The 22,899-nt window shown below is 44.6% G+C and overlaps 1 protein-coding gene and 1 non-coding gene across 6 annotated transcripts in view; one reads left to right on the forward strand and one right to left on the reverse strand.

The window, feature by feature from the left end:
- The window catches only part of CNNM1 (cyclin and CBS domain divalent metal cation transport mediator 1), a 68,218-nt gene that overhangs the window by 14,474 nt on the left and 30,845 nt on the right, over positions 1-22,899 (reverse strand). For 3 of the 5 annotated variants that reach the window (XM_031652133.1, XM_031652136.1, XM_031652135.1), the window contains exons 2-8: positions 21,780-21,923; positions 18,707-18,847; positions 17,293-17,462; positions 15,170-15,269; positions 14,686-14,733; positions 11,068-11,130; positions 2,522-2,685 (exon numbers count right to left, since the gene is read on the reverse strand). In XM_031652133.1, coding sequence (XP_031507993.1) covers positions 2,522-2,685; positions 11,068-11,130; positions 14,686-14,733; positions 15,170-15,269; positions 17,293-17,462; positions 18,707-18,847; positions 21,780-21,923 — 830 coding nt within the window. The remainder of the gene's footprint in view (positions 1-2,521; positions 2,686-11,067; positions 11,131-14,685; positions 14,734-15,169; positions 15,270-17,292; positions 17,463-18,706; positions 18,848-21,779; positions 21,924-22,899) is intronic. The other 2 variants (XR_004176927.1, XM_031652134.1) reach the window with 1 other exon arrangement.
- Positions 21,369-21,475, forward strand: LOC116269603. Its single transcript, XR_004177222.1, has one exon. It is a non-coding gene; the product is annotated as a small nucleolar RNA SNORD67 (small nucleolar RNA).

The raw sequence follows: 22,899 nt of genomic DNA on the forward strand, positions 1-22,899 counted from the left end.
ACATCACTTTGGGAGGCTGAGGTGGGAGGATTGCTGGAGGCCAAGAGTTTGGAGTTAGAGCCCTGTCTCTACAAAATAAATAAATAAATAAATAAATAAATAGACAAAATAAAAATCCCACCACACTTAAGATAGAATCCAGATTCCTTACTATGGCCTAAAGATCCCAGGTGTCCACCTCTGATGTTACATTCTCATGGAGCCTCTGCCTTTGCACACCGTGGGCTGGCACTCAGAGCTTTAAACTACCAAACTCTTTCCAGCCTCTGTTGTTTCTATCTTGAACATTCTCCCCCTCCCCTTTCAAGTCTCAGCAAAATTGTCCTTCCTCAGCCTATCTGATAACCATTTCAAGAGCAGTCTCCTTGCCTTCTCTGCCCAATCACTGATCCCAATGACCTCTTTATTCCCTTCACAGCCCTTATTACTACCTGAAATTACCTAGGTTATGTGTATGGTTATCGTCTTTCTCCCCCATTAGCCTGTAAGCTCCCGAAAGGCAGCAGCTTGCTATCTTCACCACAGTATCTCAACAGTGCCAAGAACACAGCAGGCCTCCATTAAATATTTGTTGAATCACGTACTCATATTATGACTTTCCATTTCTTTCCTCACAGATCACATGTCCAACACGACAACCAACCAGACTTAACATATTAGAGTTCTTCTTTTCCCACTTTTTTCCCTACCTCCCCTTCTGGGGAAGGTCTGCATTAGCAATGAGAAAGATTCAGGGCTGGAAGCTATGAGAAGCAGAATCGTGGGCTATGGTTTTCTAAGGTTTAACCTCCTTGTCACATTAGACTTAAGTGTCCACAGTCATATGCACCCATGAGCATTGCCCAGTCAGCTCGTAAAGGCACTTCCCTGGGTTCCTTTAGCTCCGATGTCCTATCACTCACTCTAAAGCCCACTGACTTTAGGGCTTGGATTCTGGAGGCGGAAAGACCCAACTTTGAAGCTTGGCTGTGCCATTTACTAGCCATGTGACCTTATACTCCTCAAACCGCAACTCTTCATCTAGAAAATGGGAATGACAGCAACACCTACCTCATAGGGTGACTGTGAGATTAAACGGATAATTCAGACAAAGGACTCAGTAAAGTGCCTTGCACAGTTTACTGCAAAAAATAGTTATTGTCTCACCCGATCCCCCAGGTTCTATTCCTCCCTCTGGAAACATTCCATGGTTACTTTTCAAGGTTACTTTTATAGGCTGATATCAGTTTTAACTCAGGGCTGTCCGCAAAGTCCTGAAACACAGAAAACCAGCCAGCACACACCCCTCTCCAAATAATCAAGGCGTGTGTTCTGGAAAGAAGGACCTTCTTACACCCTAGTGATTTCAGTGCACCTCTCATGACCCAGCCTGCAACTGGTACAACAGCTACCAAGTGAACTCACTGGGTGTTTTGTTGGCCTGGGATAAATGGGGCTCTAGCTAGATCTCAGGCCAAAGTTTGTAATGGTTTGCAGAATACTAGGAAACAAAACAGGCCGGGCGCGGTGGCTCACACCTGTAATCCCAGCACTTTGGGAGGCCGAGGCGGGCGGATCATGAAGTCAAGAGATAGAGACCAACCTGATCAACATGGTCTCTACTAAAAATACAAAAATTAGCTGGGCATGGTGGCGGGCACCTGTAGTCCCAGCTACTTGGGAGGCTGAGGCAGGAGAATTGCTTAAACCACGGAGCGGGAGGTTGCAGTGAGCCGAGATCATGTCACTGCACTCCAGCCTGGGCAACAGAGCAAGATTCTGTCAAAAAAAAAAACAAAACCAAAAACAAAAACCAAACCAAAACAACAAGAAAAAACACCTATGGAAATGAGAAAAGGGGAAAATGTTAAAGCCTCCTGTGCGATGCCAATCCCAGTGAGGGGTATGAAGAAACAGCTCCCCTCCTCTTTAATTATGAGGCCATGAGCCTTGCTACCTCTCTCCTGGGCAATTGCACATGGTTCTCTTCAAATAGCTTAGTAATTTTCAAGCAGTCCTACTAGTGACTACAAAAGATTTTCAGTTAACACACAGGTCAAGTTGTGTTTTAGACTTTAAGGTATAAAAATATATTATCATATGTAAAAGTATAGCATGGTTCCTTCTTTTTAACCAACAGACAGGCAGATGTATAGCATGGTTTCTTCTACACATCACTTGGTTTATTCATCACCTGCCAACTTATCTTAGAAAAATCTTATCTTAGAAAAACCAACGAATAAAGTCAAACTGATGCCAATGGTAGGGGATCCAAAGGAAATGATTCTGGCAGCAACTTGTGTCAGACAAGCTAACCTATTGCTTTGTGCCTCATTTCCCCACATGATAAAAGGGGGCCAGGAGATGTCAAAAGAGTGACAAATAATGAACAGTCCTAAAGCTGACTGAAAACAGCCTTTATACAGCCAGTAGCAGTTACCACCCAGCAGTGTACTGGAACACAGGGGAAGTCTTCTTGTCCCGGTCACCCAGCCAATGCTGCCCACTGGGAGGGAGAGGATAACCTTCCTGGGAGAGTTACCTTCACAAACTGCACATCGCTGAGGATGTGGACTGAGTAGTCGGGCGTGTAGAGGTTGTTGTTGCTGCTGTACAACTGGGTGTTGCTGCCCCCAAAGTCACTGCGCTCTCGGTTTGGAGACTCAGAGCGATTCAACCCACTGCAGCGAGAAGGGGACCGGTTTACTGCAGATGGTGAGAGATGGAGAAAAGACAAGGAGGGATGGGTGGGGAGGAAGAAGTGGAAGGGAGGGAGGGAGACAGGGAAGGAGGGGGAGACAGATGTTGTTTACTGAGGTCCCATACAACTTTCAGAAAATGGTAACACTGGGTGGTGGTGACGGGGCTCACCCTTCCCATCAGAGCCTGGGAAGCTGCTGAGCTGCTTTGTTGATGTTTATTCCTTTGAGGAACAAATGCCTAAGACAAACTCCTGGCTCCCTTCCACTCGGGCTGCTCCCCACAACCTCTCCCAGTGAGGAGCTGGAGCATCTGTTTCCCCCAGACGGGGGATGGGTGGTTCACATCTTCCTTGGTTCTTGTCTTCAGATTAGGTGCATAAGGACCCTGCACGAGATGATGTCGGTACTATAAGCGTGGCTTGCTACCCTAGACCATGAGCCCCTCTACCATGGTGAGGTATTTTACATCAACTCCAATCACAAAACTTATTTTAGAAAGGCCAAGGCCTTGGGTTTGCCCTCAAAACCATCTGTCACAGCACAGGCAACCAATCTTCATGTGGCCTTACATATAGTGGGAAGAACTCAGGCCTGCTCCCACATTGGCAGGGCCTGGGACAAACGGAAGCCCACAAACCACAAGGATAAATATTTTTAAGTTAGAAGTTACATTAATAAATGGTAAAAACAGGCTTATCCTCTTCCTTGACAAATGTTCATAGCAACCATGCCAGAAAACAGAGCCATGGGTGGATAGCCAGCCCTGCCCCTAGGGCTTCTGAACCCCCGGTCCCCTAGGACTGTTTGCGTGGGGATTCCAGGATTCTGGATATCTGAAATGTGGTTTAGAAGGGAGGACACAGGCTTTGGCTCAGCACCTCCCTTTGGCCCTGAGAACTCCTTGCCCCATATAGATGGGCTGGACTGAGAAGGGCCAAGATGTGGGTCTAGGGCTGGGCTCCCTCTTGCATAGGCCTGAGAGGGGCACTGGGATAATTTGCAGGCCTTCTGTCAAAGATCTCCTGAATGCTTTAGCCAGGTTCTTTTCACATTTTTAAGAAACACTTCTTGGAAAAGTTCGATTGAGACCACGTCACTTGGTTTTATGTGAGCTGCCCTCTCCAGGAACAACAGAAAAGAGGATACCAAAGGTAACTCCAACATCATCTCAACCATGGAACCACCCCAAGTGGTAGACTGCAAAGCTCCCCCAATCCTTCTGCTTCTTCCAAAAAAGGGGATGAGGAGGCTGTCAGCTTCTCTTAACACAGATTTAGCTCAGGGGGCTCAAATGAAGAATCAGATTATTTATAGATTCTGCTCTTTCAGGGTAGAACCTTGGGAATTTAATCCTGTCTCTTGAGATAAAGCAAAATATTTGATTAGCATCTATTTGGAATGAGTCATGGAAAGTTGATGATCTATTTAGCTGCCAAGCTGTTGCCTGGCAAACTATGCAGCAGAAAGAGTAAAACGATAGGTTGAATCATTTTCTCATTAGAACCATAATCATCACTGCCTTGATCTGATTAGAGAATTAAGGAGTCCACTTCCAGTCTTCCCCTTCTCAGTAAGTGTCATCCACTTACATGCAGTTGCTGAAACCAGAAACCCCGGGATTGTCCTTGACTCCTGCCGCTCCCTCAGCCCCCCATGGAGCCTCGCTATCCATCTGACATAATGAGCCCATCGGTCCTATCTCTGTCTCCACTCAAATCCCAGCTACCTCAGCCTCACCTGGACCACAGTCTCCCCACTTACTATCTTATAATCTGTTTTCACCTCAGCTGCCAGAATCTCATTTTTAAAACACAAATCAGCTTCCTATTGTGTCTGAATAAAATCCAAATTCCTTGCCGTGACCTGTTCCCTGCTTTCCTATCTGATCTTATCTTGGGGCCTCCTTTCCCCTCTCTTGCTTTGCTTTAGCCACTGGCCTCCTTGGGTGTTCTTAACCATGCAGGCTTTGCCCACCTCAATGAACGCCCATTTCCCCTCCCCACCCCACATCCTCCCCCCTCAGCTAATGGCTGTCTGCTCCTCAGTCATTAGCTCTCAGCTGAGGTACCACCTTCTCTGAAGACCTTGTCTGGTCATCATAGGAAGATTCCTCCTGTTCTACTCTATCATGATCCCCTGTCCATCCTTTCAAAGCACTTTCACAAGCATTAATTACATATTAGTAACTACTTGTTACATCTACTTAATTCAACTTTTAATTCCACGAGGGCAGAGACGTTGTCTTCTCTGGTTATCCTCATTGTACGCCCAGCACCTAACACCGTGCCTGGCCTAGAGAAGGTACTCAAGGAAAATGTGTAGAATAAATGAATCAGCACGTCAGGGTCCCACAGGGCAATACAATGACTCTTATAGTTTATGATCTAAATTTGTTGTAAAAAAAGGTTTCAGAGATCTTAAATCATCACAAAGCTAAAGTCATTAAAGCTCTTAAATCATCAAACTAAAGCTCTTAAAGTCACCAAAGCTCTTAAATCATCACAAACCTAAAGTCATTCTGGAGAAGCTGACTTCCCCAAGAAGCGAGGGTGGGGAGCAGGACCCTCCAGAAATGTGGCTGGATAGAGTAAAATAGTGTGCAACTAGAATCAAAGGGCACCAGGAAGTCTAAGGCCTTGGCCCAGTAACTTGAGGAAGAGGCCACATGGAGCAGAAAGACTGTTTAATAAGGGTATGTGAAACAGGGGGCCCTGAAGTCAGATGCCTAGGGCCCTACCCATCCACTGTGTGATGAGGGACCAGATCCTTCTCCAGAGCGACTAAGAACTGACAGGGACAGGGACAGCGATGGTGCTGTAGAGGACAACATGCAGCACCAAGGTGATTGTAAAAAGCAGTAGTGTTGGATAGAAAAAGGTACATTTCACTTCCGGGCCTGATCCCTTGAAAACAAACTGACGAATTCTTAAAAATAGAACTACCATTCAAGCCAGCAATCCCACGGCTGGGTATCTACCCAAAGGAAAAGAAATCATGTAAAAAGATACCTGTACATGTATGTTTATTGCAACACTATTCACAATAGCAAAGATACAGAATCAACCCAAGTGTCCATCAATGGATGACTGGATAAAGAAAATGTGATTTTGTACATACGTGTGTGTGTGTGTGTTTCTGTGTGTGTGTACACACAATGAAATATTATTCAGCCATAAAAAGAACGAAATCATGTCTTTTGCAGCAACATGGATGGAAATAGAGGCCATTATCTTAAGTGAAATAACTCAGAAAGTCAAAGCTGCATTATTTCTCTTGTAAGTGGGAGCTAAATAATATGTACAAGTGGACACAGAGAAATAATAGACATTGAAGACCCAGAAAGGCAGGAGAGGGTGAGGCATAGAAATTACTTAATGAGTACAATGTATACTATTGGGGTGATGGCCACACTAAAAGCTCAGACTTCACCACTATGCAATATATCTGTGTAACAAAAATGCACTTGTATCCCCTAAATCTATAAAAAAAAAAAGAAAAGAAAAAAAAAAAAAGAACAAATTGATGAGTTCTGACTTGGCCAGACCCATCTGTGGCTGTTTTAGGGTGGCGGCTGGATAAGTCTGCGTTCTTTCCTCCAGGCTAGTTGCTGCAGAAAAGCGGGACAGGGAGTCCTGCCCAAGAGTAGCTTCTTTGGCCCCAGTGCAGCATCTGGAAAACCATACCTTGACCTGGTGGGTTTTGACCTCAACTCAGTTTGGACATAACCAAGGGAAGAAAGTGTGAGCAGGGCTTATGGCTTCAGCTGCCCAGAGAATCACCACCATTTCTCAATAATCCTCCACTTTGCCTGGCCAGACATGGGCTTCACACACCCTACACCAGTTGTTCCATATCCTCATTTCTTACATCACAGTTCAAGATATGTTCAGGGAGGACAGCAGGGAAAGAGCCCTATTTTATCTACTAAACTCCTTCCAACTGTGGAAGCTTCTCCTGTTGGAGACAGAGGCAACAACTACATCCCAGTTCCCCCCAAAGCTCTCATCGTTTCACTGGCACCCAGTGTGGGTGACACCCACAGGGACTCACATGTCAAACACAAGCTACATCACTGTTATGCTGGGAGGAGGAAAAACATGTCTTTTTTTTTTTTTTTTTTAAAGTAAAAACAATGCTATTGAAAGTTTATTTATAAAATCATAAAGGATTCCCAACACCAAATGATACAACTGTCTTACAAAGATTGAGTCTATAAAAGCAATTTTTAAAAGAAAAAAGAACCTTTACTCCATGAGAAAGTCCCAGCTCCTCTGGGTATTGTGCGAGATCAATGTTTTCGTGTCCTGGAGTCTGACATTCCTCAATGGGTGGGATGCTGATGACTTGGCATTTTGGTAATTGTGCACATACACTCAGAAGTTTCTGAGCAAGGGACATGGAAATGCTTTTAATAAAAAGCAGAAGAAATCAGTAACAGACGAGTGTCCTAGCAGCATGGCAAACTAGTTCAAGTTGTGTAATTCCCCTTGGCATATCCTAAAAGCACAGAGGCACAGTTTGGGGGAGTGAAGCAAGGAGGAAAATCCTAAGTATAGTGCAAGGAGGTCTGGAAGGAGACAGATCAAACAGTGATACGTAACACCGACCACCGGACCTGTCAACAGGCGGCAGGCTAAGCCACCAACCCATCCCTTGCCCACTCTTGCTCTTGCATCAGACCCTCAGGTTGGCTCAGGTGTAACTGGGTGATGAGGAGCAGGGTTTTTTGCTCTATGAAATTGTGACAAACCTCATTCCTGTAGCCTTTGAGTGGTCAGTCTGTAAGAGATACCTGTCCTGGGTTGGCTACTTGGATTGCTGAGGTTTGGGTGGAGAAGGCACCAGGGTAAAATCGGGGGCAGGGTGGCAAAGGGTATGGAAGAGGAATTCACACTGAGTTGGGGCTGGATGGAATCTCCTCTCCTTCTGCAGTCATAGTCAGGGGCCCTGGAAATCTGGACGCAGCAGCTCTGGGACTCTTGCTTCATTTGTGACACCTGCATCCAGGGAGCCTTCACAACCCTATCCTGGAAGCAGACCCCAAGATACAGAAGTAGAATGCTAAGCTCCCATTTTCCTTATGGGGATTTGAGGAAAAAGGAGGGTTCAGGGGCTGCCTGCCTACATCTTTTGTAGCATCAGTGAGGGATGAGGGGGAATGGCCTACTCTGGTCTGACTGTGATTGTGCCATGGGCCATCTCTGTTCTCCAAAATGGATCAGGAAGCTTAATTACATAGACCTGTAAGAGTACAAACTAGCATTATTAAAATTCGTTATACTGGGGCCACATTTAGCATCAGACAACCAAACACCAAAGCCAGCTGTCTGTCAAAACTACAGTGTGAACTCTGAGCCCAAGTTAGGATCCCAGATGAACTCACTCACTTTACACGGAGCTTTAACGGTTCCCAAATGCTCATCACACAAGAGCCGACCCGAAGGATTATTTCCACTTACCACATTTTGCAAAGTAGAAATATTATTTTTAGAGATTCCCTATATATTTGAGGAGAAAACTGTCATTATTGATCTCAGTGCACATTATGAATGGATAACTGAGCACTGAAAAGAACCCTTGGTTCCAAAGTCTCTGTCTCTGTGCTTTTGTGGATTTGAAAGAACTGTCATGGGGAATTCAAAATTATCTCCACCACCAGGAGAAGAAAGAAGGAGCGAATCTGGGGAAAGGGAATGATAACTGCAGTGGGGCTGTGTACTTTCAGGGGAAACCCCTGATCAGAAGTTTCATTTTTAAATGAAAGCACCTGCCAAGTTGGTTAACCACACCACACCCTGGAGGTAATCTGCAAACCACTGTACTCTTATTTCAAACTAAGGCTCAAATAGAAAGAGACTCCCCATGGATAATGATGGCAATATTTGGTGCAGAGACCTCTGGCCTCAATCTAGTGTGAGCACCAGATTTGTTATTAGCACTGCTTTCAAAATGCAAATAAATCACAGCCCTCTAGAGGGCACAAAATGTCTATATTCAGAGGTAAAGCAAGGTCTCAGGCAGTAGGTGGAGAGCACGATCTAAGACTTAGATTCCAGTCCTTGTCCCTCTACATATCTACTACACATACAACACTGACTGACTTTCTCAGAGCCTGTTTTTTTGTCTGTTGTTTTCCAATGACAATTCCTGCCTATCTCCCAAAGTGATTGTGGGGAGTCAAATAAGACAATGACAGTTCTTTTTTAGACCTAAAGACCCTACTGGTTTCTAGGATTTATTTTTTCCCCATATAAGATAGGGTTGAGATTTAGCATATATGTAAATTAATGTATCTGGATCAGAAATCAGTATTTCCACTCAGCACATTTTGCAAAGTAAAAAGATTTTTTTAAGGTACTTTGGCATATTCTAGGAGAAAATGGCATCATTGCTGATCTCAATGCACATTATGAACGGACAGTCGAGCACTGAATAAGAACCCCTGGTTCCAAAGTCTCTGTGCTTACAGGGCCAGAAGTTACCGGAACTTCTTTCTACAAAATCCCAGACCTCTGAGGCTGCTTCTTTTAATGATATGGAACAAAAGCAAGAATGACAGAGGAAATATCACAGAATAGGTCCTGTGGATGTCACCTGATCACTGGGAAGGCACAGTGATTAGCTCTAGATAGAGACCAGACATAAGGTGGAGCGGAATAAGCCAAAGGAGAAGCTAGGCACTCCCTACATCTGGTTTTCTCCCACTGTACCGACCATTGCTCCACCCTGCACAGTTAAACCAAGGATGGGAATAAGCTTACCTCTTTATGAGTAGGGTTTGCATTGTGTTGACACTAATCTCTTGTTGTGTTGAATACCCACAGTCATGGAAAAGGGGGGAAAGTTGAAAATACTCTCAGGGGCACGTGACAGCGCCCAGAGTTGGATCAGAAGTCTCGGCACTTCCTGGAGGTTCTGCACAGCAGGAAGGTATCACTTTCATCTCTGTCTGACACTGGGTTATCATGAACTTTATCATAATCAATACAGATGAACTAGAATTAACCTTCCTTTAACTGGGAAGTTACAATTAACTAGGTCATCTGGTTAACTGAAGGTTAATTATAAAGGAAAACGCATCCTCGCTTTGATCTTTTGGGCTGAAAGTCTTTTAAAATGTGCATCTCCCCTTTCCTCTGAACCTTCACAGCACACTGTTGACATCACCAACATTCACTGCATGTGAAGGAACTTGAAGGTCCATCATGTGGTCATTTCTAATTTTGCTGGCATGTAGGAGTAGACCATTTAGCTGGCAAGGGCACCAGATTGGTATCTCACATTGACTGTCCGATCCTGTAGTCATCATTAAGGCATGAGCTCTCACAAGGCAAGAAAAACTATTTCTTAATGGAAAATCACCATCGAGAGAGAGAGAGAAAAAACGTCAGTGAAATTTGACAAGGTGGTTAACCTATCTTGTATAGATCAACATGAGGACCAGATGGTTTTTGATGAAAAAATTTGATTTTGGGAAAAAACAGAAGTCAACACAAATACTACTGAGGTTGCAAATTGGAGAATATAGCCTTTTTTAAATGTCGAGGATCTACTATACAGACTGAGAAACATAAGCAATTTCTCGATGACTGAGGATGTGGTGGGGTCTTAGTAGCATTACCCCAGCAATGGGATAAGGGATACAGATTTAGAGGGTAGAGGAAATGGAACTGTGTGCTAACTGCAGGGCAATTTAACAAATACATTCCTGGTTTAGTCATTACTTACTCTATGAGCCCAAGAGAACAACCTCTAGAAATGAAAACAAACAGTTGATCATTCAGATTTGTTGCATTCTACTCAGTCATTCAATTATTATCTAGCTCTATGAGGAATTGTTACCCGATTAAAAAGAAACCCAGTGACTATTTCACTTATTAACAAAAGAGGTTAAACCTAATGAAAAGTTGTTTTGAAAGTTTTACATATAGCATTCTTTGTATGAGCAGAGCTACTGAGAATATGATGATCACACAGTAACATTATTAGGAAGATTAGGACATGGAAGGAAAGAAAGGTAGAAAGAAAATAGGTAGAAATAAAGCATAGTATTCCACTATTCCCATTTCATTCATGCTGTCCTCCTCATCCCTCCATTCTGTAGTCAGACAAATGAGGAAAAACTCACACTATCCCTCACCCCCACCATTTTTCCATGTGCGTACACAGATACATTCCTGGGAGGTAAGCTCACAAATGACACCACTGAACCAGCAATGCCTGGGTGGTATGTGCAAATGAGTGCTGTTTGTGCAAAGTGCTATGCCTTAGTCACAAGAGTGCCTGTTGGAGAGATTAGTTCTCAGGCAGGAAAGTGACAGAGGCCAAAGGCTTCTTGCAAACCCCTCTGGATCTACGGAGACCCGAGACACCCATGCATGTTTACCTGGGGAGCCTGCCAGAGAGTCCCCTCTGCTGACAGCGAAGGTACGAGACACAGAGACGGGCACTAAAGAGTCAGGGGCCAAGGATTTGAGTTGCAAAAGGGAAGATATAAACACAAAAGGAAAGAGACAAAGAACAAAGTGGGTGAGACAGTCTGTTCCTGGATCTTCACAACATCACACTTCTCTGCAAAAAGGAATCTTGACTCTGAAAACACAGAAATCACATCCTCTTACAAAGTCACTCTCCAGAAAGACAAGAAAATAAAATGGATTTTGCTGAAAGTCATCTGAAAAGATGTGCAACACATCTTGGAATCAGAGGCACAAGCACAAGCCGAGCCCTGTGGGAAGCATGTAGGCAGCATTCTCTGAGGCTCCCATTTTGAGCCAGCAAACATGCTGGGAGCCCAGCGCTGCATTCCCACCAAGCTCTCCCAGCTCCCACGGAGCTCAACTGCCAAGGGCACCTGCAGGGGTACTCAGAGGCCTGAATGGAAAGCGTGTGCTCCTGCTAGGGGCATCCTTGAGGAAGCTAGATCCTGCCTCTGACTCCTAGGAGCTCCCTCTGGTTACAGAACAATATCTCTAGCAGTGTTAATGTGAATCAACTTGAATTAAATCATAGTCACTTCGTGGTAAGTACCAGTGGTCCAAAGCATCTCTCTGTTCCCTTTTCCTTCTCTTTCTCCACAGAGTTGGAAATGCTGCTGGCTATCACTTGGGGGCCTGGGTAGAGTTGAGTGTGTAGTAACAGTCCAGTCCCTCCCCGTTCAAGTGGTGTCTGGCCACGGGACCCATGGGAACCTGTCTTCGTCTCTCTTATCTGATCATTCCCAGAGTCCTTTTTAAGGAGCTAAATGAAACCAGTCTGCAGATGATAGCAGATGGAAATAGACAGCTTCTGCAGTTTTATTTGCTAAACCAAATGATTTTATTTGAAATGACCTACCTGATAATCCTTTACTCTGACATGAGATGTTAACGAATATTAGAATGGGCCTCCAATATTATGAGACACAATGGAGTTAAGAAACCCTCTATTCTCAAGAAGAATCATAGTTCTAAATGTAGAAATGTATACACCAAATTGTATACATTGTATACACCAAACTGTAAACAATGTATAAACATGTATTATACAATGTATAAATGTATACACCAAACAGAAAGGAGACCTGTTCTTTCCACATCTGCACACCTGTGTGTGCACCTATTCCAGCTACCCTGGGTTCCTGGCAATCAGAACCAAGAAGAAGACAGTGTAGATTATGTTCCCTTCGCCTCACACAGGAAAGCCAGAGACTTCTTTGTAGCCTCAAGTTCAACTTTGAAGCATAGGTCATCGTGCCAGTCTTCCAGCAAACTCATAATCTCACTCCTCATCCTCAAAGGCTGATCAAGCTAGCTTCAAGAATAGGGGGAGGGGGCTGGGCCAAGACCCTGTAAGATTTTATTGCCTTTTGGCTTAGACTTAAGCTCTTCCTCAACCTATAGGGTTGAGGTTCTTGGCCAATGAAAGATGCTGGGTGGCTGGACCATGGGCTGAGCCTTCACCTGGGATAACTGGGGTATGGCTGGCCTTTGCAGTTACCTCACACTTCACTACACTAAGTATGGATTCCGGGAGGACGGAAAATGTCTTTTTACCCCTATTGGCTAATAATATTTCTTTTTCCTTCTGAAGATTTACAGAGATGCTCAGTAACATGGGGAGAGAAAGAGAAAGAGTGTTATGCTTCTTTTCAGTTAACTAGTTTTAAAGGAGAAATCAATGTTGCAACTTTATTTCTATCTCGCTGATGCCATTGAAAGCTTTTGAAAGAAAGAACTAGAGACAGGAAGGAAGGAAAGGAAGAAATCGGATAACATATTCCTTCTACTTAAAACAATTTTTTTTTTTCTTTTTGAGATGGAATCTTGCTCTGTAGCCAGGCTAGAGTAAGGTGGCATGATCTTGGCTCACTGCAATCTCCACCTCCCCAGTTCAAGTGATTCACCTGCCTCAGCCTCCCAAGTACCTGGGATCAAAGGCATGCGCCACCATGCCTGGCTAATTTTTGTATTTTTAGTAGAGATGGGGTTTCACCGTGTTGGCCAGGATGGTCTCGAACTCCTGACCTCGTGATCCACCCGCCTTGACCTCCCAAAGTGCTGGGATTACAGGTGAGAGCCACCATGCCTGGCCACAGCATTGGGCTAGGAAGCCATATGTAGGCCTTTTTTTCTCAGAATTTCCACCTCTTTCAGTCTTCTGGAAGAGATCACAGACATTTCTAGGTAACATATTAGAATCCCAGGAGTAGTCCCTAATGTGATGGATGATGGAAATTTCCTTTAGAGAACTAAGGTTTGCCAACGTCCTGTAACCCGTCCCTCGCCCATTGAGAGTTCTACTGAGCACCGACACTTCCTTCATCAACCTTGATTGAGATTCGTTGTCTTAAGTATAATAATGTACCAGGGTCTTTTCGATTTTACAGATCTCCTCCAACTCAAGTTCTGCCACTCTTCAGGCTGGACAGGTACTTCATTTCAGCCACTGGCTGGGCTATTACACTGTAACAATTACACTGTAAATTGTTCCACTATTTTCACTTAGAAATTGCATTCCAGAATATGATGGATCTGAAACCTGTATTTTCTTGTGCTGTGTGAACTAGCCAGGACACCAGGAAGCATCTTGGCCGGTCACCAACTTACTGGGTGATTTGAAGCAAGTCATTTCCTCAGTTTCACTCATGTTAAAATGGTATCTACCTTGCCATGTTCCGGAGACTATGATATCAAGCTCTGGGACTCTCTGACAATTCCCACCACAAGGGAATACATAAAATCTTTTTTGTGATGTGAGGAAAGACCCTATTTGGCATTGAAGTGGCCACTGTAAACACTGACAGCTGAAAGCAAAATTCAGATCCATGAATCAGAAAGAAATGTGGAGAAATAATTCTTTCTGGATCATACTTTTAATCACAAGAAATGCCAGCCCTTTCAACACAAGTGCAATAACTACACAGGAAACAGCAAGAAGGCACAGCACAGAAGGGGCAGAGCAAACCAGCCATCAGCCCTGTGCCTGCCCCCCACCAACAGCATGCATGGCCAGCTGGCAGATACCTCTCCACTAGCTGAGAGGTGGAGAAGCAGGAAAGAGAAGCAGATAAGCAGCGTATTGCACAAGGGTGGAACTTACATCCCCAAATCTTGCAGTCACTTCTTACTGCGGACAAACCCCACAGACACAATAATAGCATATGAGAGTTTCTGAGTAAAGGCCATGAGTGAATTGTTATTGCACAGAAGGAAGGGCTGAACCTCTGCCCAAGCACACATATCACCTGCCTGCATTTCCTGGAAGGTGGCAATAAGCAGTGCCTCCCCTCCCAACCCCTGCATCCCCCAACCATGTGAGCAGAGAAGCCGCAGAAGACATTCCAGACACAAGAACCTAAGCTCCCATGGTCTGTGGGTACCTGGCAGGAAGCAGTGCTCCTGGCAGAACATTACAAAGAGGCTGCCAGCATTTGTCTTAGCCCCAGCCCAGGTCCAGGTCCCCAGAGCGGGCTGAGGCGGGACTACGATGGGGAGGACGAGGAAGGGGTTTGAGAGATACATACGAAAGACAGAAGATCCAGCCAGACTTCCAACCTTCCGCACGTCATTATCTAAGGACAGAAGGATGCAGTGGGTTTCAGAGGCAACTCAGAAAACACACTTCTTATGGGAATCTTCCCTCTTCTATCCACCCCCAGCACCAATTAACCCTGTAAAAACCAGGCAATTAAATGGAAGGGTAGGGAACCAGTATAAAAAGCAAAATAAACTCGTCTTTTCACAGTGAAATCTACCACCCTAGATCCCTAACACTTGACAATATTACTGCTTTTTACAATTCAATTTTTGTCACTTTTCTTTAAGCACTAACTGAATGAAAAGTGATTCATACACCCATTTTGCAGAGGAAGGAACTAAAGCCAAGGAAGTTAAATGGCTTGTCCAGGGTGATTAACAGGAGTCAAAGGAGGAGTCAAGACTTGAACCCCTCTGCTTTTTCTACCATATCCCATTACTTTCCCAATAAACAAATGGAAACTAGAATACCTGAGCAAGCAGTGGTCATGATGGCTGGGACGCCATAGTAAGTAAAGGCTCCATTCTCAAAGCGAAGGCCTTCCTTACCAACCTCCACCTCCACTTTACCCTGGGAAAAAAAAAAAAGGAAGTGTACTATGAATGTATATGAGCACTTCCAGTTCTACTATTGACTAGAACCCTAAGCATTTCTGCTTGGATAACGAGTGGACTAGACCCATGTTCTTATCACAGAGGAATGTTAATTCTCTCCAGATTTACATTTGAGAAAGCACTTCCAACTTAAGTAGCTCTTTGCAGTAAATTCAGTGCTTCGTTGTTCATAAAACAGCATCCAGTCATGAATAACCAAGCTGTCCTTGCGTACTGTAATGGCCCTTCCACGATGCAGGCCTAAGCACCAGCTAACCCAGGGCCTCATAAACTGCCCCACTGGTTTAGTCCAAGACTGGACCATTTCTAAGTCAGGTCAAGATAAAATCTAGGCCGGGTGTGGTGGCTCACGCCTTAATCTCAGCACTTTGGGAGGCCAAGGCGGGTGGATCACGAGGTCAGGAGTTCAAGACCAGCCTGGCCAATATGGTGAAACCCCCATCTCTACTAAATATATAAAAATTAGCTGGGTGTGGTGGTGCACGCCTGTAGTCCTAGCTGCTCGGGAGGCTGAGGCAGGAGAATTGCTTGAACCAGGGAGGCAGAGCTTGCAGTGAACTGAGATCGGGCCACTGAACTCCAGCCTGGGAGACAGAGCAAGACTCCATCTCAAAAAAAAAAAAAAAAAAAAAAAAAAGATAAAATCTAATTCTGTGTGAAGCTTGTTTAATTCATTGCCAATAATAGTGATAGCTGACGTGTAATGCATAGCATGCATGGACATGACACTGTGTTATGTGCACTGCATAGATTCTCATGCAATTAGCCCCACAACCCCATGAAGCCCATGCCATTTTTATCCCCGATTTACTGGGGACTCAATTTTGAGGCTCAGAGATTGAATAACTTGGTCAAGGTTAGTTAGGAGATGGCAACAATGGGATTTTAAAGCCATAGTTTTCAAATTTCTGAGCCTACACTCTTGCTACTACATTTTATTCCATGTTTTATTTGAAAACTGTTAAGTTTATATTCAGTACAAGACATGAAACTATGTGCTCATTACATTATACAAACAATGTAACAGGATTCTTGTTGATTTCCAACAGTGAAGCACATGACTCCATTTTTTGGAGAAGAGAGGTCATTTTGTTCAGACCATTTGGAAAGATATATGTGAGGGAAATTACAGTGACAGAGCAGAGAGGTTGGAAGTGGACTGTAACAAGGAGACCATTTCTAAGTTCATGTGAGCTTAATTAAGATTCTAAAACACAATCAGCGTATTTAGGATTCACAAGGTTATGCTGGGAAGGGACAGGGAATCAGTGACAGAGCTAATGGTGAAGCCAGACAGGGCACCAGCAGTGTTACAAGCTGTAATCATGTCAGACACTTATTTAAGACAGGCCTATTCAGGTATCCAGAGCAGAAGGTGATCATACTTATGTGAGCACTGGGGAGATGTTGCACTTCTTTGAACAGGTCATTTTTCCCCTTCCTGGTCCTCTTAAGGGGGAGAAGATTCCAGGAACTACAGAGGCTGAAATGCAGCTGAGAGAATGAATGTGTCCCGTGCACCTCCAGAGAGCAGAGCAGGGACCAGTAAGGAAGTCAGAGGTGGTGAGATTTCCACTCGACAGAGAGAAGGGTTTAAAGAAGAGTTGTCTAAAGTTCAGCAGGCAGTGGGCAGTTTCATTTCAGGGGATGTTCAAGCAGAGATGAGGAGGTATTATAGTTTCTGCAGAGCAGCAGTTCTGGAAGTTTAGAAGCAAAACCCCTATTGGAGAGGTATTCACCCCACCCCAAACATTGCTGAGTTGTCAGACTAAATGTCAAAGATCCCAGCACTCCCAGGACACCAGTCTTCTGTGTCTAACCCCCTCCTGTGGGTCATGAAGAAATGTCCACCCAGCTGGCCTTGTTCCTGAGGCAGCCAGCTAAGTCCCGGAACTTGGTGCTGAAGGAGGCATGGCCATTTCTTCACCCTGGAGATGCCCTCATCTGGCCCTTAGAGGTTCCCTGACTTTCCTACTCACCTGTAGAAGCAGCACAAAGTAGTCCACAGGGCGGTTGCGCTGGTAGAGGTAGTGTTCCGGGGCCTTCTTGTTCTTCTCATCAAACTTCAGCTCCTGGATCACGTTGGGATGTTTCAGGAGCCGGAGCAGGATCTTCTCCGAAAGGTACAGAGACTTAAAGGGCTCCACTTCTAGAGGAGAGTGAGGGGGTAGGGAGGAATCAGCATGAGCTGTGTCCCACCCATTCCAGCAGGGGCAGCTGGGAGGAGTCAGAGTGGGCACAATGAGGGCCCCCTATGCATGTACCAGGGCACCAGGCTGGCAGGGCTTCTGCAGTTCCTTTGGAGTGGAGAATCCTAATCCCAAGTGTGCATCTCAGGGCCTCACCCATGTCCTCTGGAGATGTGTGTCCCTGCACTGGCACCTCAGGAGAAACAGGTCTCCATCTGGAAATGTCTGTTTCATTACTAATTTTCTTTGATTTTATTTAAAATTGGACATGGATAGCGAAGCCACATAAACAACAAATACTTTAATGCTATAATTGAATGAAATGCAGATAATTTAATCCGGCTTATTTGTATGACATATATCTGCTGAATGAAATGAAATCCCACGTTACTAGAGACAGGCAATTATTTAAATAATAAGTTGTCAATAATATGAGGCATCCTTGCATCATATTTATATATTACAGCTATTACTTATATTACATATGTTAAACTTATATTACTTATATTACATATGCTCTGGGAAGTAGTTAAAAGAAATCTGTATTCAGAACTAGAAATTCTATCTTAAAGCAGCTCCAACTGAAAATTTTCTACTCTTTAGCACCTAAAACAGTGTTAGCGCTCATTATACACTCAATAAATATGTGCTGGATTAATTAAATATTGAACTTCATGATAGATATGATCATTCTAGGTCAGTACAATAATTAGGCATGGATGGTCAGAGGGTTCAAAGACAAACTTGACCTTCTTCACAAGAAGGAGTTTATCTTTGGATTTTCTCACTTTTTTTTCTTTCTAAAGATCCCAAGATTCACAGTCCACTTCTGTATTTAAGCAATTCATAGCTTCTATGGCATTGCTCTAGGGCACCGTAAGTCTAACAGACAGGGAGATGGCCTCAGGCTTCAGCCAGGAAGTGAGTAGAAAAGGGAAAAGTGCGGCAATGGTTTCTTTAGCTCTTCTCTCTGGTAGAAGAGTTGAATTATACTCATTTCTTCCTCTATAAGATCAGGCCTGGGGCTCAATACGACAGTAGGTGGCATCCATTACCCTATCTAAGGCAACCTCCTTCCTAGAACAGTGCTTCTCAGTCCTGACAGCATACTGGAATCAGGCTGGAAGATTTTAACAAGGATTGGTGCCTGGGTCCCACCCTAGAGATTGTGTTTTAGCTTCTCCGGAGTGGAGACTTGTCCTACCTGTGGCCATGAAGCGGTGTGTGGCCAGCAGAAGCTGTGGTGAGATCTTCACCCGCATCTCTGTGTCCGAAAGCTTAAACAAGGAGAAGTCATGCCGCTTCCGCTCCCGGTGTGGGACCCTCTGCTTTTTCCGATTGTCAGCTGCGGGGTCACAGAGGACAGATTGCAGCTATCTCAGAATCACTGTTGGTCTTTGGAGGTTTTCCCAGAATCACAGGGGACAGATAGAACATTTCTACAGTGTCAACTATGGGTGACATCACAGTATCACCCAGGAAGTAGAAGGATGTTGGTGAGGGATAGACAATGGGAGACTGCCATCATTTCAGTGTTTTCCACACTTAGCGGGTGTATAGTAGAAAAAGGAGAAAGCTGTCTTGGGGTACCCAAGTCTGGGGTTCTGGGGCTGGTTCCACTACTTACTCACCATACAACCTCTCTAAGCATCAGTTTTTATTTTAATCTGTACAAGGAGGCTAGTAATATTTAATATAGCTCTCATACTCATCTTGTGCAGTTAATTATGAGACTCCAACTGGAAGCTACGTGTGAGAATGCTTTTACACAAAGTCATACACACACACGGGACCTGCATTCTTAGTATTGAGAGGGTTGCAGGGGCCCAGGGAATTTCTGACTCTGTCCCCCTCCTTTCCCCTGAACTGGTCTCAACTAGTCTCCTGCTGCTTATCTGAACCATGCTCTGAGTGGTACCTGAAGCATGCCACACAAGGGAAGAGGGCAGCCACTACCTCTTATCTCACAATTTCCCTGCTTCAACCCCAGTCCCTCCACTGGGAGGGAATCAGGGGAAATATAGGGAAGAAGAGAGGAGAAGAAATAAGATTGGACCTATAATCTCTAAAGGTGGGTTTTCTGGGTGGGGGGCCTCAGGCAGGGTCTGGTACCTCCCAAGAGCCTATATATCAGGCATGTAATTATTGGTTGAAAAAATTTGCTTTTTCCAATTTAATTTGTTCTCATTCTTTATAAAGCTTATCTAAATATATCTACTTTCCCCCCCCTTTTTTTTGCTTTCTCTTTTTGGTACAGGAAATGTTTCCTTTGGTTCTTTCTCTTTTGTTTTCCCTGAGTTTTGAGTAAAATTTTGAAACTGCTAGCCCATCTTATCTGCATTAAGGGGAACAGGAAAAGGGATTTGGGTTTTCTCCAAACTTGGCCTAAAGGGAAACAGGGCCATGGGGTAACATCTGGTGCAAGCTGAGTGGCTGCAGTGAGAATGAACCTTTGTGGCAGGAAAATAAGGCCCCTGAATCTGGCTCCTTGGTGTGCCTTCTCTCCTTTTCGGGCTTGCTTTTGGGTTTCCTTCTAGAAGGGACAAAGTGCCCTCCTGCTGGCACAGCTCTTCCGTGGCCCGCTCTGACTCTGGGACTTCACAGTCATCTGGCCCCTGCTTTGACACTCCTTTTGCTCAAGTCACAGTGGGCAGACCCAGACCCAGGTGTCCAGATCACCTGAGGTCAGGGTCATGCAAGAAGAAAGACAGTATCCCTGGCTTCTGGGCCTTTTCACAGCTCTTAAGGAATCATGCCAGCAGCTGATTTACCCTAATCTGCTCCTGCAGAAAGAGGATCACTCAGCAAAAGAGTAGCAAACACAGGTTATCAGCCTCGCTCTCACTGGTGAGCAACTGTCCGATTTGTATAAGTTTGCCTAAATAGTCCCCCTCTCCCCCATCAGATTGCTACTTAAAATGGCATCATTAGGGAATCATTCCTCTGCTCGCCCCTTCATTCCTTAGATTTTAATAGTGTGTGCTTGAAGCCTTAATGTTGTTCAAACAAGTGCCCTGGGAGTTTACTCATTTAGACTATTATCAGCACCTAACACCTTAGCGTGAATGGCTTCACTAGTTTATCTGAGACATCCGGGATTTTTTTTTTTTTTTTTTTTTTTTTTTTTTTGAGACAGTCCTCCCAGGTTCCCATGGTGGAATGCAGTGGTACAATCTCAGCTGTCTGCAGCCAGGACCTCCCAGGCTCAAGGGATCCTCCCACCTTGGCCTCCCAAGTAGCTGGGACTACAGGCATACGCCACCACACCTGGCTAACTGTTATATTTTTTGTAGAGATGGGGTTTCACCATGTTGCCCAGGCTACACCTGAGAATTCTAAATCAAGAGTGGCAGGCAGAGGTGGCATCAAAGCTTATGGCATCAAAGCTCTTTCTACCAGGAGCCAGTTTCTGAAAGGCCGCATCTCACAAACTAAGGACCGAAGTCTGAAATGAGTTATCTGCAAGGAAGGAAAGGATGGCTATTCCATGAGATTAAATTCTGAGGAGGAAACAATTCCTGGCCTAGGGACTCCCATGGACTTAGATAACATTCCAACCCTAGAGACAAAGCATGCCTTTGTAGTGTTTGCAAGCAAAGTTTTGATAAGGTTCAGTAACCCAAAGTATTCACATCTGCATAGAAAAGCCTATATTGTTCCTGAGTGAGGGAGTTAGGATGGGGAGCAGACCAGAAAGAAGGAAACAGAGACAAGAGCAGGGATTCTAGTGGCAGGGAAAGAACAGAAACCCAGGGTGGTGGGCTGAAAGGCATAAGAGGACAGGGAAGTGTGTAAGAAGGAATATTCAGTTTTTGGCTTAGGTTGTGAGTAGGCAATCTCATGACCGTCTCCACTGCTCACTGCTGTTCTAGTGTGAGTGGAACCCCTGTTGGGGTCTGCATCTAGGTGGATGAAGCAACCAAACAAGAACACAGGGGACACAAACAAGGGCAGAGAGGCCTCTGGGCACCATCCTGGGAACACTGTGTTTCCTGTAGTCCCTTTTCTACCCAAAGGCTGGGAGGTCTCCTTTTCATAGTCTTGGCTCAGTTCCTGAAGACTCCCTCCTGATAAACACTTAGCTAGCATGTTCCCAGTGACTCAGAAGTGATTCCAGCTAGGGTATCTTGCCACAGCAGCACCTGGCATAAGTGGCTGACACACATCAGGGCACAGAGTTTGCCCTGACACCCTTTCTATAAATCAAACAAGGCCTTACCTGAGAGTCTTAGAGGGAAATAAGATGACCCTGGGAACAGCCAAGGCTGTGCACTTACTGTAGAGATCCGTTTCATCCAGGATCTCTGACTTGATGATCTCCTCTATGATATCCTCCAGTGTGACAATGCCCATCACCTCATAGAAAGGGTCTCCTTCTCCCTCATTATTCACCCGCTGGACAATGGCCAGATGAGATTTTCCTAGAGAACAAATGAAATCACAGTTAAGTATCGGGGACATCTTCATAGATCTTTCTTTGTGAGAAAAATGATACAAAGTTGCGTCTGACCAATCTCAGGACTGCACTCATCCCTGGACCTCCTTAAAATATGAAGTTTTTATGCAAGGGCTTATAAATGCAAACCTTATTCTTTTAAATTTGTGTTTCTATTTAGGGAAGTTACTGAATATACTCAAAACCAGTTGATTTTTTTTCTTTGAACTTTTACATATTAGCAAGTGTGTGTTAGCTGATATAATATATACAAATTGAAAGAGCAAGAATTTAGAGTCAGAATTATGGTAAAAGTCATTCTCCTCCCCTAAGCCCCCTTCCCCACTAACTATCCCAGTTACTATCCCTTGGCAAATCATTTAATCTCCACCGAATTACCATCTCTCATCTAGAATCAGGAAATAACGCCAGTGTGGTGATTTTAAAACATGGCTTTCGTGGTATGCCTCCCACGGAGAGGTGTGGTCTACAGCCCCTTCCCTTGAATCTGGGTGGGCTTGTGACTACTTCAACCAAAAGAGAATGTGAAATGAATGTCCATCATAAGATTTCTGAGGCTAGGTCATAAAAGCATGTGGCTTTTGCTGCAAGAACATTGTAAGAAGTCTGACTATTACCCTGAGGCCACCATAGTGGAGAGGCCACATGTAGGTGCTTAGGTGCCAGTCCCAGCTGAGCCCACCCTTCCAGCCTTCCCACCTAAGTGCCAGCAGCTTGGCAAAGAAGCCGTTTGGGAAGTGGATCTGCCAGTCTCAGCTGATCCAGCCCCTTGTCTCACTCACTCCCCAGCCAGGCAGGCAGCCTGCCTGCCTGCCTGCCTGCCTGCCTTCCTTCCTTCCTTCCTTCCTTCCTTCCTCTTTCTTTCTCTTTCTTTCTCTTTCTTTCTTCTTTCTTTCTTTCTTTCTTTCTTTCTTTCTTTCTTTCTTTCTTTCTTTCTTTCT

The sequence above is a fragment of the Papio anubis genome, chromosome 11, assembly GCF_008728515.1.
Source record: "Papio anubis isolate 15944 chromosome 11, Panubis1.0, whole genome shotgun sequence".
Classification (NCBI taxonomy): Eukaryota; Metazoa; Chordata; class Mammalia; order Primates; family Cercopithecidae; genus Papio; species Papio anubis.